Source organism: Cygnus olor, chromosome 4 (genome assembly GCF_009769625.2).
Source record: "Cygnus olor isolate bCygOlo1 chromosome 4, bCygOlo1.pri.v2, whole genome shotgun sequence".
Lineage (NCBI taxonomy): Eukaryota > Metazoa > Chordata > Aves > Anseriformes > Anatidae > Cygnus > Cygnus olor.
In genome coordinates, this window is record NC_049172.1 from 66,451,942 (window position 1) to 66,466,550 (window position 14,609).

A 14,609-nucleotide genomic window follows, 5' to 3' on the forward strand; every position below is an offset into this window, starting at 1 on the left:
TGTTTTTTGCTTCCCCTTTTACTAAATTTATTATACCCCTCTTCTAACCAAAGCACATAACACAAGACATGCCAGACTCTTTATCACTAAGTGTTTAAAACATCACACCATCTTTGTAAATGAGAGGTGATAACTAAATCTGAGGTTACAAACTTCATGCAGGAATTAACTAATAATATTCCATAATAGGTTTATACAATTAGACTCATTAGATACCATGAATTGCATTTAGACCATGGGACCTGGGTGTGTTGGGTCTGAATGCAAACCATAACCTCATTTGGGTACTTGCCAAAAAGGCTTTCATTGGTGTCCCTCTTCAGGCTATTTCAGATGCTTCATCTCATAGATGAGCAATTGGTTCCAGCAGAACTCAGAAATCTTATAAGCTTAGGGCAGTAACTGTTTTATGTTTTCAATTTAGTTGTAATGATGGCCTTGTTATTTTTTATTTTCTTGGTTATATTGATGTGAGGGAGTTTAATGCAGCTAAAATAATCATATAGTTTCTTCTTTGCACAGCTTGAAAGATCAGTTTGACAGATTGTTGCCTCAGTGTTGCTTATTTAATAAAATATCTACACACACAGAGCACAGATGAAGCAACAACAATCTCTGAGAGATCTCTTGTTGTTCAAGTGGTAGATTATCATAGAATCATAGAGTATCCCCAGTTGGAAGGGACCTCCAAGGATCATTGTGCCCAACTCCTGGCTCTGCACAGGACCACACAAAAATCTGCCCATATGTCTGAGAGCATTGTCCAAACACTTCTTGAACTCTGGCAGGCTCAGTACCGTGACCACTGCCCTGGGGAGCCTGTCTGTGTGCCCAACCACCCTCTGGGTGATGAACCTCTTCTTAACACCCAGCCTGATCCTCCCCTGTCCCAGCTCCATGCCATTCCCTCAGGTCCTGTCGCTGTCCCCAGAAAGCAGAGCTCAGCGCCTGCCCCTCCGCTCCCCTCATGGGGGAGCTGCAGGCCGCCACAAGGCCTCCCCTCAGCCTGCTCTGCTCTGGGCTGAACAAATCAAGGGGCCTTAGCCTCTCATCATACCCTTCTCCTCTAGACCCTTCACCATCTTTGGAGCCCTCCTTTGGACACTTTCAAATAGTTTTATGTCTTTATGCAGTGATGCCCCAAACTGCAAACAGTACTTGAGGTGAGGCCGCACCAGTGCAGGGCAGAGTGGGACAATCCCTTCCCTCGACTGGCTGGCAGTGCTGTGCCTGTTACACCCCAGGGTAACGGTTGGCCCTTCTGGCTGCCAGGATACACTGCTGATTTATGTTTAACTTACCATCAACCAGAGCTCCCAGATCTGGGGGACTGCTCTCCATCCTCTCATCCCTCAGTCTATACATATATTAAGGGTTGCCCCTTCCCAGGTGTAGACTCCAGCACTTGCTCTTTTTAAACTTCATGTAGTTGTTGACTGCCCAGATCTCTAATTTGTCAAGATGTCTCTGCATGGCTTCTCTACCCTTGAGGGAGTCCACAGCTCCTCCCAATTTAGTATGGTCCATAACTTACTTAGTATGCATTTCAGTCCTGCGTCCAATCATTTATAAAAACATTGAAGAGAACTGGCCCTAAAATGGAGCCCTGGAGAACCCCCCATTAGTGACTGGCCACTAGCCTGATGTAACCCTATTTACTGTAACCATTTAACCATTTGAGTTCCTTCTCAGTATCCTACATATCCTTCAAGACTGCACCTGGTCTTTGTGCCCAGGCATTCGGATGTGAAGAAAGTATTATTATGAAGATCAATTTAAAGATTAATTTGCAACTGAGACTTCCTCAAACCTGAATAGCAAAGTGTGTCCTGAGCAACACAGTACAGTACCAACAATTTAATTTCCTTTCAAGTGACTACACCAGCTTTCCACAATCACTGAGTCAAAGTCTTGGTGTGCAATTTAAAGATTGAATCAAAACAGTCCTTAAACTCTGAGGAAAAAAAGTGTTATGAATTACTTCGTTCTTCTTAGGTATGAAGGAATGCATCCTATGGTAATTCTCTTCTGTGCAGTAGGCACAGTATTCTGGATAGCATCAACATAACAAATGTTCTCACACTGGATAAAGACCACTGACAACTATCCACACTCTCCACTCAAAACACTGCAGTTACTGTCCATCCCACAGCACATCAACAAGCAAACCCAAGTTTCACTAGGAACAGAAGTCTCTGAAAAAAAAAAAAAAAGCGTGTACAACTGCATTTACTTACTTCCCATACCTTTAGGGACTGAACTAGATAAAAAATAAATTTTATGTGATAAGCGTGAATCACATAATTTAAAGCACAATTTGAAGACAATAAGGGGAGTAATCCTAGTGTCTGTAGGGAACCGAGAACAGCATGAACATCATGCCTGGGAAACATACGATATAATTTGTACCAGGAAGAACAACTTAAACTACTAAAAGTTGGGTTCTAAATTAGCTGTCATCTCTCAGGGAAAAGATATTACATTATCATAGACAGCTCAGTGAAAACCTCTGCGATGGCTGCAATAATTGATGAAGTGGTAAAATATATAAAAGAATGTACGTACAGTAATTGAAACTATCACAATGACATTGCTATTTTGGCCTCTCGTGCCATTATTGGAAGTGTGACAGATGTCATTTTTTTACTGCAGGTGATGAGCAATAGCTGCTTGTGGATTGACACTTGAGGGACTAAACCAGAGTGGCCTAGAGCTCAAAGAGTGAACTAAGTACCAGAAAGAAGACTCAAGATTTCTGATGACTCTCTCACAAGTGAAGCATAAGTACATACCATCTCACTGCATTATTGACTTAGTAAAGTTGTCTGTAAAGGAAAGACAGAAAGTAGACAAAATCTTTTAATGTGTTAAATAATTAAACTTGTAACTACTTGGTTGCTGTCCTTATAATGAATTTTTTCAGTGAAATTCCTCCTTTAAAACAACAACAACAAAATATATCTCATTATCAAAATTCACAATAGTAGCTGACCTCTTTTACTACTGGGAGTAATGAGCTCATGTAAATGGAAAAAAAAATGTTAGACTGCGGCAGTCTCATCTACTGATACGGGTCTGAATCCTGTCATCCTCATACTCTAAAATGTTCAGATGAGGTCCTGATTGCACCCTATTCTGGGCAAAGATAATGGAAATCAGCCTGCAAAACACTGAACCTGCTGTTATGCTGACACATGTTGTAGTTGTGAGAACCAGAAACAAGTCAACAAAAGATTCATATAAAGGATTCTTCATTACAGTCCTTTTTCCATGGTACAAATCTTCTACAGAGTCAGGTCATCACCAAAAAACCACCTGTTCAAGCAAAGGGAAACAGAATAAAGCACAAAAATACCAACAAACAACACCTTTGCATCAGGTAGCTTCTCATGCTGAGAAGTATGAAAGCTTTTATTAATACGTACGGCTTGACACCTGCTATCTGCTTAATTGGGAATTTATTTAGGTAATGTAGCGATGGACAGAAATTTAAAATTTCACTTAGAAAATAATTTTTTCTCTTTTCTATACTTAGTCTCCAATTTTATTAGTATTTTCCATTAACGCGGACTACATTAAAGGTCACTGAGACTTCTGCAGTTACACTTTGTAATTCAGCTAATAGCAAAAGCATCATTCAGTTTAAAGACAGGAAGCGCAACACAGAATAATTGAACAATTCAGGTTGGAACAGACCTCTAATGCAACCTCCGTCTCAAAGCAGTGTTGATGCTCAATTCAGACTGTTCTGCTCAAGAATTTGTCCAGTCAGGTTTTGAACACCTTCGAGGATGGATACTGTACAGCCAGTAGCAGTGGCAGGCTGCTCCAATGCTAAGTTATCCTTGCAGTTATTATTTTTTTGCTTTTTATCTAGTGAGAACTTCCCCTCTTTCAATTTACCATAATTGTTTCCCGTTCTCCCACCATGAACCTCTGTAAGGAGCTTGTCTCCACATTCTTGAGGATCTCATCATAGCTATGGGAATGCTTGAGGTCAAGCATACCCTCAAGTCATCTCTTTTCTCCAGGCTGAACAAACCATCTCCCTAAGCCTCAACTCACAGGAGGTGTGCTCCAGACTCCCAGATATCATTGTGGCCCTTCACTGAACTCATTTCAGCTATTCAGTGTCTTTTGGTATGGGAGGGCACAGAACTGAATGCAGTATTCTAGATGTGGTCTAGCAAATGCTGAATGAAAGGGAGTATCTTCAGTCTACTGGGGGTGCTCCTGTTGAAACTGCTCTGTATGCTGTTGGTCTTAATTGCTGTCAGGGCACACTGCTCTCCGGTTTAGCCGATGGTCCACCAGGACCCCAGATGTCTTATTTGTATTTCCAAGCACAGATAAATTAATACAAGACAAAAGAATAAATCAAGATGTGCTTCATTGTACATCACACTGAATTAGAACATAAAATCAAGATATAGCTCTTTGATAAATGAATTCACTACTGTTTTCAACTTATCTCCATGGATTCATATAAGTCGAACTGGGGAGAAAAGCAACATCTTAACACTCAGTAAAGGAAGATCATTATCTATCGTTTTAAGTTCAGCATTAAGAAATATCTACCTTCACTTAGAATTTTTACAGAGCACGCAAATTAAAAAGCTAAACTCCTTTAATTGATATTTAATTCATCTTGTTTATACTTCCTTGTTCATTCCTAAAATGACTGTTTTTACTGGGAAATTAAATTATTATGTGAATGAACTATTTTTTTTTTTCCTCAGGTGATAGAAATGTACAGGAACCTGATAATGAAATACAGGTATAAAAAGGAACTTCCGATTTTTATCTTTATGAAATTCAATTAAGTTTTTAAATAAGATACAGCTTTTTAACGTTAATGAACCCAAACAGCCATTGCATTGATTTATAGAGGCAAATGTGTAATTTCTGTAAGTAAATGCAGTTCTCTGACTAGCTGAGCTAAATTTCTAGTTCCTGCTCCCAGAAATATACTAGTTATTATTTAATTACAGACCGACCTAACAGCACAGAACTAGCCCAGAACATATTCCTACCTAGGTATTCCACCTACCAGGCTGAAATCAGGACTTTTTATTGCTTATTATTGTTGTTCTGCTTTTATCTCAAGAGTACCAGGGAGAGGGTGCACAGCACCGTGCCATCAACTGTTGTTCAGTAGCCACACCCTAATAACTCTGCCATTGCATGTGATCATAGCAGCACAGTATGTGGACTATACTGTCTCTATAAACTGGAGTCTATGGGGCATTATCAAATAAGTGTGATGATGTTCAGAAAAATCAGATAACCACTGCTGCCCGCAGTATATTACTGTGCTGGGTTGCCAGCTTTAGGAGTAACCAGATAAAATCTCCATTCACATTTATAGCAAAGTCAGAACTTTGCATATTCTATAGAAGAAACTGAAACTTTAAACAGTAACAGGTGCATACAGTAATGGTTAAATTAGTAAAAAGCTGTCATGTCATCTACTGAGTATGAAGGGACAGGCAACATTAACAATGCAGAGATATTCAGCGAAATATCAATTGCTTATGTTATACAACAGTACTGAGGAGAGAAAAATGTGACAGCCACACGACAAAAAGAAAATTATGTGGAGGAAAACTTTTACTAATTCTCTTAGTCACAGTGCACCTGACTCACCACTGAGTCATTTCAACAGCGTGCCAGGGCAAGTGCACTGTTTTCAATGGGGTTTACACCAGTGTAAATGTTGTGTCATGTTTTGAATAAATTCTTCTCATCTTTCTCCTTATTGGATTCATTTATCTTCCCATTAGATGCCAATAAACAGTCATTTGAATTGTTCAGCACATGCATCTGCAGCATTACTTACAGCTCTAGCTCTCTCACATGTACGGCTATTTCATACCGTCTTGGTTCTGGCTCATCCCCCTGTACTTTGCAGAGCCTTGAGAATTCCCACCCACATTTGAGTCATTTTTACTGCCTCCCACGCACTTTTTATTCTTCCAGGTATAAAATGCAGAATCGAATGTACCAACAGGGACATATATCTCAGAATCATAGTAACTTACTATAGACTGGGTGCTCCAAAGTAGAAGTTTCTAATGCTTGGGTGTGGGGGGGAGGTTAATAATAATAATAAAAATAAATACTAAAGGGAATAATTAAGAAAAAGAAAGAATAGAAAAAGCTAAACACTGTTATAACTGTAATCTCATTCTGTGACACCTGCAAACAAGTTCTGACTCAGGAGCAATTTCATCCCTGCCGCAGTCAGGCAAAAGCTGAGAAAGGCCAACAGAGCAATTTTTCTACAGAACTTGGTATACGATCTTGTGAACCAAAAAGGTCAAACACGCCTAAAAATCACTAATTTTGCACTCATTTGCTTTTGTTATGCAATGAGTGATCTCTTGTCTTTTTCTACTTAGCTTTGCAATTTTTTCTTGCCACCCACTGAGACTGGAAGAGCCTTCTGTTTTCCATTTGCTCAACAACCTCCTTCGTTTCTTTTCAACTTTCCTCTCCCACTCCTTCAAACCCACTTATGGGCCAAGACAAGCTGCAGCTGGCTCTCACTTCTGCCATCCCTTGACAGGGGAGAGAGAGCAAAGAAGGAGAAAGATGGCTTGCAGACATATTCCCCTTCCTTTTCAACTTTGCAGCTGTGGATTTCACCCACCCATTTCAGACAGGAAGAATGAAGCCACAACCAACACTGAACAGCCCTGGAGAGGCAGGATGATTTATCAAATGAAGCCAGCACAGCTCTTCTCATGTCGGTTGTGGTGATCGAGGCTGCAAACTTCTGAGGACAGAAGCTGTCTCTCATTATGTGCCTGAGTAAGGGCTGATATTTTGGATCCCCAGATTTAGCTGGGACCAGAAATGCCACTGTCATATACAGAATTGACATTAATAGTACTTCCTGGGAGTAGTAATGTGTTGCTTTCAGATTCATGAGCACATTTTTAGGTCAAAGTACAATTCACAAGTTCCTTTTTTGGGGTGAAAAAGAGATTTGAATAAAAAAAAAAAAAGCCAAAGATTGGCAGGAGGAAAAAACTTAGAAATACAAGAAATAAGTCATATAGGCTGTTTTCCTGCTAATAGCAGATACGCAGAACCATTGTCACATGGGCCAGAGCATACTGGAGATGCTTTATCAACACAGGCACTTGTCACTAAGTGCACTTACTGCTACACCACTGTCATGGTTACAGGATAGAGCTGGAGGGAGGCTGTGTGCTGGTGACTGGATTGTGGCTGTGTTACAGAGAACAGCAGAGAAGCTGCCTAGCTGACCACAGTGTGCCCGAGGCATGAATCAGAAGAGAAACAGCGATAAGAGAAATTATGCAAAGTAATAGGATGAGGAACTGAAGATGTCCAAAATTTGCAACATTTCACACTGTCAAAATATTCAAATGCTGGCAAATAGTGCTAGATAATAATGCATCACCACAGCAACACTGCTCAGAAGGGCATTGTAACTGGCATACTGTATGCTGCTTGTATCTGAGGTACAGGGTGAATACTGAAGCCACTGCTTTGATGCAAAATGGTCTTAATTGATTGAGATATTCAAAACTAATTAATAATCTAATGTAATTAATTAATTATGGCAGTTTCAGTGAACTGATACTACATTTTTGCATAATGAAAAGCAGTGGACATCACTCACCTGCCTTTCAGGAGTCTAACCATGAGCCTGGAGTCTAACTACACACTAGAACTCTATCACACACAAACCCACACAGGCAAAACTGCGCAGCAATGCTATCAGGGACCTTTTCCATGCATACAATAGGCATTCTTCCAATAAAAGAAAGCATGCAATTGAAAAAAAAAATAATCTATCGTAGTAAGTTTTACCTGTGTATCAACCAATTTCCCTCATATTTTGAGCTTCTCATTTGTATTATTCAGAAATAGTTTGCAGAATCTCTTACTTTGGTAAAAATGTAGCAGGCTTAAACTGTTGAGAAATGCCACTGCTTGCACTTACTCAAGAACCCCCAAAAAATGACTTACAGGGTAAAATTCTGCAACCAGTTCCTTCTAATATATGCTAGTTTTTCTTGACATCTAAAGAGCTGTAAGTTTTTAACAGTTTGGTAATAAGTATAGATAAGAGTAGCTCTGTATCTCCTGGAGGGAAGAGGCTGTTGAAAAAGGGAAAGGATGAGGGTGGGAGACAGATTAGATGAATGAACCTAAAACATTGTAATTGGGCTACAGAAAAGGCTAAAAACTAAGCTTAAAAATGTTGCATTGCTATTTATATGCTTGTAGGTAATATTCCAATGATGGCAGTTTCAAAGCAAAAAGCCCAGGTCATCTCACCCAGTCAAGTTCAGATACAATGCACTGATGATTAACCTGCCTTTGCAAACCAGCAGCTCCCGACAAATGCAAGTGGCACCGAAACAGAGACGGTTCTCAAGCTGCAAAATGTCTTGCACCTTAGCAAACACTAGTCATTGAAAGTGCTAGTTAATGTTTCCTACCTTTGATGGTTTCCTTTGGCAAGAGCTAATGCTGATTTATTTAGATGTATCTTTTCCAACAGTTTTCCTTCTTCTCTCGTGATGGAGAAAACTGGCGTGCAGGACAATTTCTAAGTGAGGATCAGTACAGACACTTAGATCCTTTTGCTGCTCTGACAACCTTCTCAAGGCTGTCCATGCTACAGGAAATATTTTGTTCAAACAGACGGAGTCACATTTATTGCGTGCTTCAGTATTAATGCCTGTATTATAAGCTGCTGAAGTACCTTTCACACATCACTAGGTTTTGTTGTTAGTGAAACAGCAGGGGAACAGACATTTCAGAATGAACCATTATTCCACACTGCAGGCAGAAATTCGTACACCCTGCTGTAAAGAATTAGTCTCGTCTCTCTGCTACACTGAGACTTTTGCAAAGGGAAAGGCAATTGATTTACAAAGTGGATGGGAATGTGAATAAAAAAACAGCTCAACCCTAGGGGAAAGAAAAAAACAAACTACAAAGAAAAAGATTCATGTTTTAATTAATATGCCACTGAGGTATAATTGCCATTTAATTGACATATACATAATTGACATTTCTAGTCTCAGTCCTGTCTAGTGCCTACTGCATTTGTTACCTCATTTTAAAGCACCATACGGTTATGATTAATAGATTTAAAAATATATTGATTATATTTTCTATATATTTAAGCATACATGTAAAACAACAAAATGTTAACCCTTTCTTCCCCATATACTGACTTCCATGCTGCCATGTCAGACATAGCGGTTAGACCCATCTTTATGTTTAGCAAATGATATGGCCGTTATCACCAGTTCAAGTAGGACACATTTATGCCACAGCCATGTAGCTGTAAATCAGGGGACAGTTGTAGACAAAAGTCTAGTCAAGAGCTGAAAATATCCCTCAGTGCTTACAGTAGCAATTAGGTTAATTAGGTTGCATGCAAATAAGTCCCAAGAGACCTTTCCAAAGAACATCCTCCAACATTTTACACTGTCAACTTTTATTCACATGAAATGCAAAACACCAGTTAGTAGTGACAGAGAATCGTCTTGTTCATCAGCTACCACTACGGGTCATGGAGGCTGCTAAGAGGCAGCTCTGCCTGGCCATAACTGCTGCAGTTGCCTATTTAAGCACACCTGATTTCCTCACAGTCTACAATGAGTTTGCCATCAAAACATCGCCAGGAGATTAATTTTGGATATGAAGTTTTCTCTATCAACCTAGGAAATCATTAGCTGAAACAGCAGATGAAGAGGTACATCCCCAGGTTATATCTTACTATGGGCTGTCAGTAGTAACAAAGCCACAGAAAAAAAAATAAAAAATAAAAATACAAGCACCACATGCAGTGTGAGATGTTCCAGGGAAGGTACTTCCTTTAGAAACAGTGAAAAGAGTTACTATCACTGCACAAGGTAGTGGTGAGACATCACCTGGAGTACAATGTCCATCCATGCTGAAAGATGGTAATTCCAGCTGGCCGTGGGCACTGAGAAAGTCTACCAGCATCACAACATGAGCCTGAAGCTTGTTTTATAAGCAGAGAAGAATTTGGCTTGTTCATTTTAGCAAACAAAAGTTGGTAGGAACTAAGACTGTTCTCTATAAATTTTCCTTAGACTTCATCAATTAAAAGGAAGAAGATCAAAAAAGCTAAAAATCAATCTTTATCAGAATTAGCAACTGTAGACGGACCACATACAAATAGAAAGGTGCTGGAATTGAAATAAACTTTCTAATTATCACAGGTTAAGGAAACCCAGCCACAATTCCCAGAAGAGGACCAGAAGTTGCTGGTTGCCACACAGTACCTCTACACACCGCATCAGCCTTCCAAAAGCCTTTGCACAGGTTGTCCTGTGGGAAGGACTAGGAGGTAGGGAACCCACCTCTGTTCCCTCTGAGCAAAACACAACAAGGAGATCAATAAAAGCTCACTAAATAAATGGAAAGCATTCTTTGGACTGAAAAGAGTTTGTACCAACATTTGGATTATCTTGTGAAATACAGTATATTTTCATAACAAAGCAATTACACGTATTTTGTCTATTTTTATGAGATGCTTATTAGCACAAGTTGAGACTTTAATTAATAAGTAACTGCTTGTGATATTAAAAAAAAAAAAAGAGAAAAAATGTTTTTAGTGCCAAATGGAGAGGAATAGATTGAATGAATAGAATGAAGAGGAATAGAATAGAATGAAGAGGAATAGAACACAACAAAAGGGAAATGAATGGTTATAAAAAAATCAACAGCTTATTATTTTAAAATGTGTTTATTTTTTGTGCTATCACATGGTGTCCACTGTTGCTAGATGGGGAACAGAGCTGCAGCATAGGCACATGCTATGTGTGATAGCTATAGCACAAAGAATAAAGCCTTCTTTTCCCTAAAGTCTCTCAGATACACCGCAGTTTAAGTCAAACTATAAAGCAAACTCCAGCCACCTCTTCCTGCCCATTTTAGATGGGAGGTTTATCAATATATATGGGAGATGGGAGGTTTATCAATATATATGTTCAGAGGAGAAAGCGGGACAGGGCTGATGTTGCGTTAAACAGTGCTCTTTAGGCTTTCATGAGCAAACCAAACCTTATCGATACAATCACTGGCAAGAAGGGTTTTTTGCAGAAAGAACAGCAAAATTGTTGCTATTTACAGCTATAGAATAATTTATGGTCTCCATAAATCATTTGCTTGGCCCCTTTTGTGTCTTTTTCAGTACAAGTTCCCTGGGAGGCTGAGGGCAAGACAATTTGGACTAAAGAGGAAGAAAGCACAAGAAAGGAATTATAAACAGCTATCCTGCATTTAAGCCTATTTACTATATGAAATGGATCTGGCCCTCAGAAAATGGGCTGAAGGAAGAATTTAAATAACTAAATCATCGTTGTATTTGGCTGCCAACCTACAAAAACAGCCATATTTTTAATAAGTTATCAGTAATTCACACTAGTTGACTCTCCCTTCCTCTTCTGCTGAATAAACACTTAAAATGAACAAGTGTTGGAAAGGGAGACTGTATTATAAAATCTGGACACAGAATAATTGTGGAAGCAGCTGTCCTCCTGACATTATCACAGAAATCAGAGATGGAAAAAATCCTATTAGGTCATATAGTCCCACCCTTTGTCATTGCAGAATTGTTCCCTAACGTAGATTTTCCAATGCCTTGTCCAATCTAGTTTTAATACGATCTAAATGATAGCTTCCAGCAGCTCCCCGGAGGACTATTCCTCTGGCTAAAAAGTATCACTGTCAAGATTTCTTCCTCTCTTTAACAGTAATTTGCCCTATTATTTCTGTGTATCTCCAGATTATATTCAAGACCACAAAAAGAAATAGTGAAATACTGAAAAATGTTTCAGGATTCCACACAATTCTATCCAAAACCTCATACAATGAAAAGCAGCCACAGCTACTTTTTTTTTCTTTTTTTCCTTTATCTGTCTTCCTGACCAGGAGGTACACAAATGTCCCAACAAGCTGGCCAGTGACAAACACACCCTGAGTTCGATACCAGACAGACTGAAGAGATCAGCCCCAACTTCAAGCCTTCTGAATAAATCTGTCTGCTACAGGCAAACAACAAATGACAACTGTGTTAGCGATGGATGTAGTCTCCATGTTCTTTCAAATTTGCTTGTTTAAGTCACGACTTTTAATCTCTCTTCCTCATGAAATAAGGTGTGTGCACTACCTCCTTATCTGGCTGTTCTCCACTGCTGACACAAGAACTCAATGGGAATTTCGTGAGATCCCTCAAAGAGCTCCAAAGGCTGGTGGAAATCACAGATTGGTAAAGGGCTGAGAATCAAATCAGCGGGAGGCACCAGTGGTAACTCTCCAGCCAGTGGACTGATCACCATGTAGGTATCACACTATCTATCATCTCTTGCCCATGTAAACATGGTGGAAATGTAAAGGAAAAACACTAGAGATATTTGAGAGGAAATGAGCAGGTTTGGGAGAATTCAAGATGCACAGCTGGAATTATCATGGCAGCAAAATGCTAGGACACAGGACAGTCCAGTTTCCAGACTGTTAAAACAAACCTCCAGTTGCTGAATATCAATGTACCTGTTCTAATCCATTGCCTATTTCATACTAACTTCATCCTAGCTTTCCTATTTGGAAGTGACAGTCTGCTGCTGCTGTGCTTTTACAGATTGCAAACGTCCTCTCTCCTACTTATCTGCTCCCTCTTCTTAGAAGTGTTTTCAGAATCAGAGTTGATATTTTCATCCACAGTTAAATCCTACAGACTTCAATCAAAGTCGCTCCCAACCTGCACAAGTACCAAAATAATAAGAGTATCGATGCTACAGCTTTTTCATCAGAGCCACATTACAGGGGGTAGGCAGGGAGGACAGGGGAAAGGAGGTCATGCATGCACTAACCAAAAGTCAATCAATCAGTGATGGTAAAACTCCTACAATGCCTTTAAAGAATTATCTTTTCTCAAGTTTATTATGGTCCATCTGCAACAAAAACAAGGAATTCTTGTGCTGCTCAATACACTCTCACCAAGTAATTACAAGAAATGGATAGAGATGTACATGCCCCCAGACTCCACAAAGCAAACTGAGCTCTGTTACTACACAGGCCTTCTTTATAACTTTTTTTTTTCTTCATCCAGAGAGATAGTAAGGACCCAGTTCTTAAGCACATCGCACCACGTGTTATTAACCAGTTAACCAAACTGCGGGTAAAATTCTACCAAATAAAAATATTTTTGTACAGATGTTATTAGAAGTCTGTTTTCTGGGATGTCTATAAAACATTTGACAATAATAATCTGAAATATTTCATAAAACATTTGACAATAATAATTTGAAATATTTCCCATGCACTAACCCCAATAACACATTATGCCAACAAGTGCAGACTCATTGTTTCCTTCCACTTGCCTCTCAATTCCTTCCACAGCTATTATTGTCTACCATTTGGATAATTAAGTCTGTATGACTAGCAGCTATTTCTCTGGCGGATGTCCATTGGGACTTCTCCAGGTTCTCTGAGCTGATGAAAAGAAGGAAGCAGAGATCTGGAGAGCCTCTTACTAATTCCAGTACTTCTAAGGCTTAACAAGGTACAGGGAAAGGGCAGATACAAAAAGTGGATAAAGGATAACATTGATTAGATCGCCACACACTTGGATCCAGGGCTAAATTCTATTTGAATTAAAGAAATTTATTAACTTCTAACCTTTAGTCACTTACATGAAAATCTCTTTTGGCTAAAGCATAAACATGCACTTAGAATAAACAATCTCCTTGCTCAAAACAAACAAACAAAACCTCCCAACAACCAACCCTGCAGCATAGCTCATTTCTGGGTGCAAAAATAAATTTTGTAAACTTTGCTCAAAAATAAAACTCATTCTAGTTTTTCAGCATCTTCATCATAACTCTGGAGAACGCCAAACAGAATCAAAGAGCAGAATTTACAAAGGAATTTAGCATAAGTATTAAAATTTGCCTGATAACCCATTCACATCCCACTTCTGCTACCTGAATGTTCTTCAGCACCACAAACATCTATTTAGGGTGTGCATTATCAAATCATTAAAAGATGAAACAGGAAACAATTATAGAAGTAATTCTTAGTATTTCATAAAAATAACATTAAATCATTGCATTAACACTCATTTGTGAGTATAGGAATATGTGGAAACAAGCAAATCTCTTTGCATACTTTGAGATTTGTTCAAGTGACAGATTCTCCTTACCTCGAGCACTCTTCCTGTGATATACTTTTCACAATTGTCACATCTGATACCAAACTTTGCATGATAGTCTGTTTCGCAATATGGAATGCCATCTCTAGGGAAGAAGGACAGGCAACACAGAGCTTTAAATAGGCTTACAGGTATTCTGGGGGATTGTACAGCTAAAATATGCTAACAGTTACAATTTAAAAGTATGAAGAACGGGAGTCTTAGCTGTTTTTTTCCTAAAATGTTGGAATCAAGGAACTTGGTCTACTTCTCTGAAATTAACCTATCTGTTAATTCTGCATTTATATCACAATTTTTCAAAATTTTACATTTAGATCACTAAACAACTGAATGAAAAAAAATGCTTTAGAAGAAACTGGAGACTGTTCTCCTGTGT

At 39.0% G+C, this 14,609-nt stretch overlaps 1 protein-coding gene and 1 long non-coding RNA gene across 22 annotated transcripts in view; one reads left to right on the forward strand and one right to left on the reverse strand.

Annotated features, from left to right (window-relative positions):
- LOC121069481 overlaps nucleotides 1-3,023 on the forward strand; it is a 37,423-nt gene extending 34,400 nt beyond the window's left edge. For both annotated transcript variants that reach the window (XR_005819450.1, XR_005819449.1), the window contains exon 4: nucleotides 2,653-3,023. This is a non-coding gene — a long non-coding RNA (uncharacterized LOC121069481). The remainder of the gene's footprint in view (nucleotides 1-2,652) is intronic.
- The window catches only part of ABLIM2 (actin binding LIM protein family member 2), a 141,377-nt gene that overhangs the window by 59,793 nt on the left and 66,975 nt on the right, over nucleotides 1-14,609 (reverse strand). For 19 of the 20 annotated variants that reach the window (XM_040555727.1, XM_040555734.1, XM_040555726.1 and 16 more), the window contains exon 6: nucleotides 14,225-14,318. In XM_040555727.1, the coding sequence (XP_040411661.1) occupies nucleotides 14,225-14,318 (94 nt within the window). Of the gene's footprint in view, nucleotides 1-8,480; nucleotides 8,788-14,224; nucleotides 14,319-14,609 lie in introns of those variants that run through there. The other variant, XM_040555744.1, reaches the window with a different exon arrangement.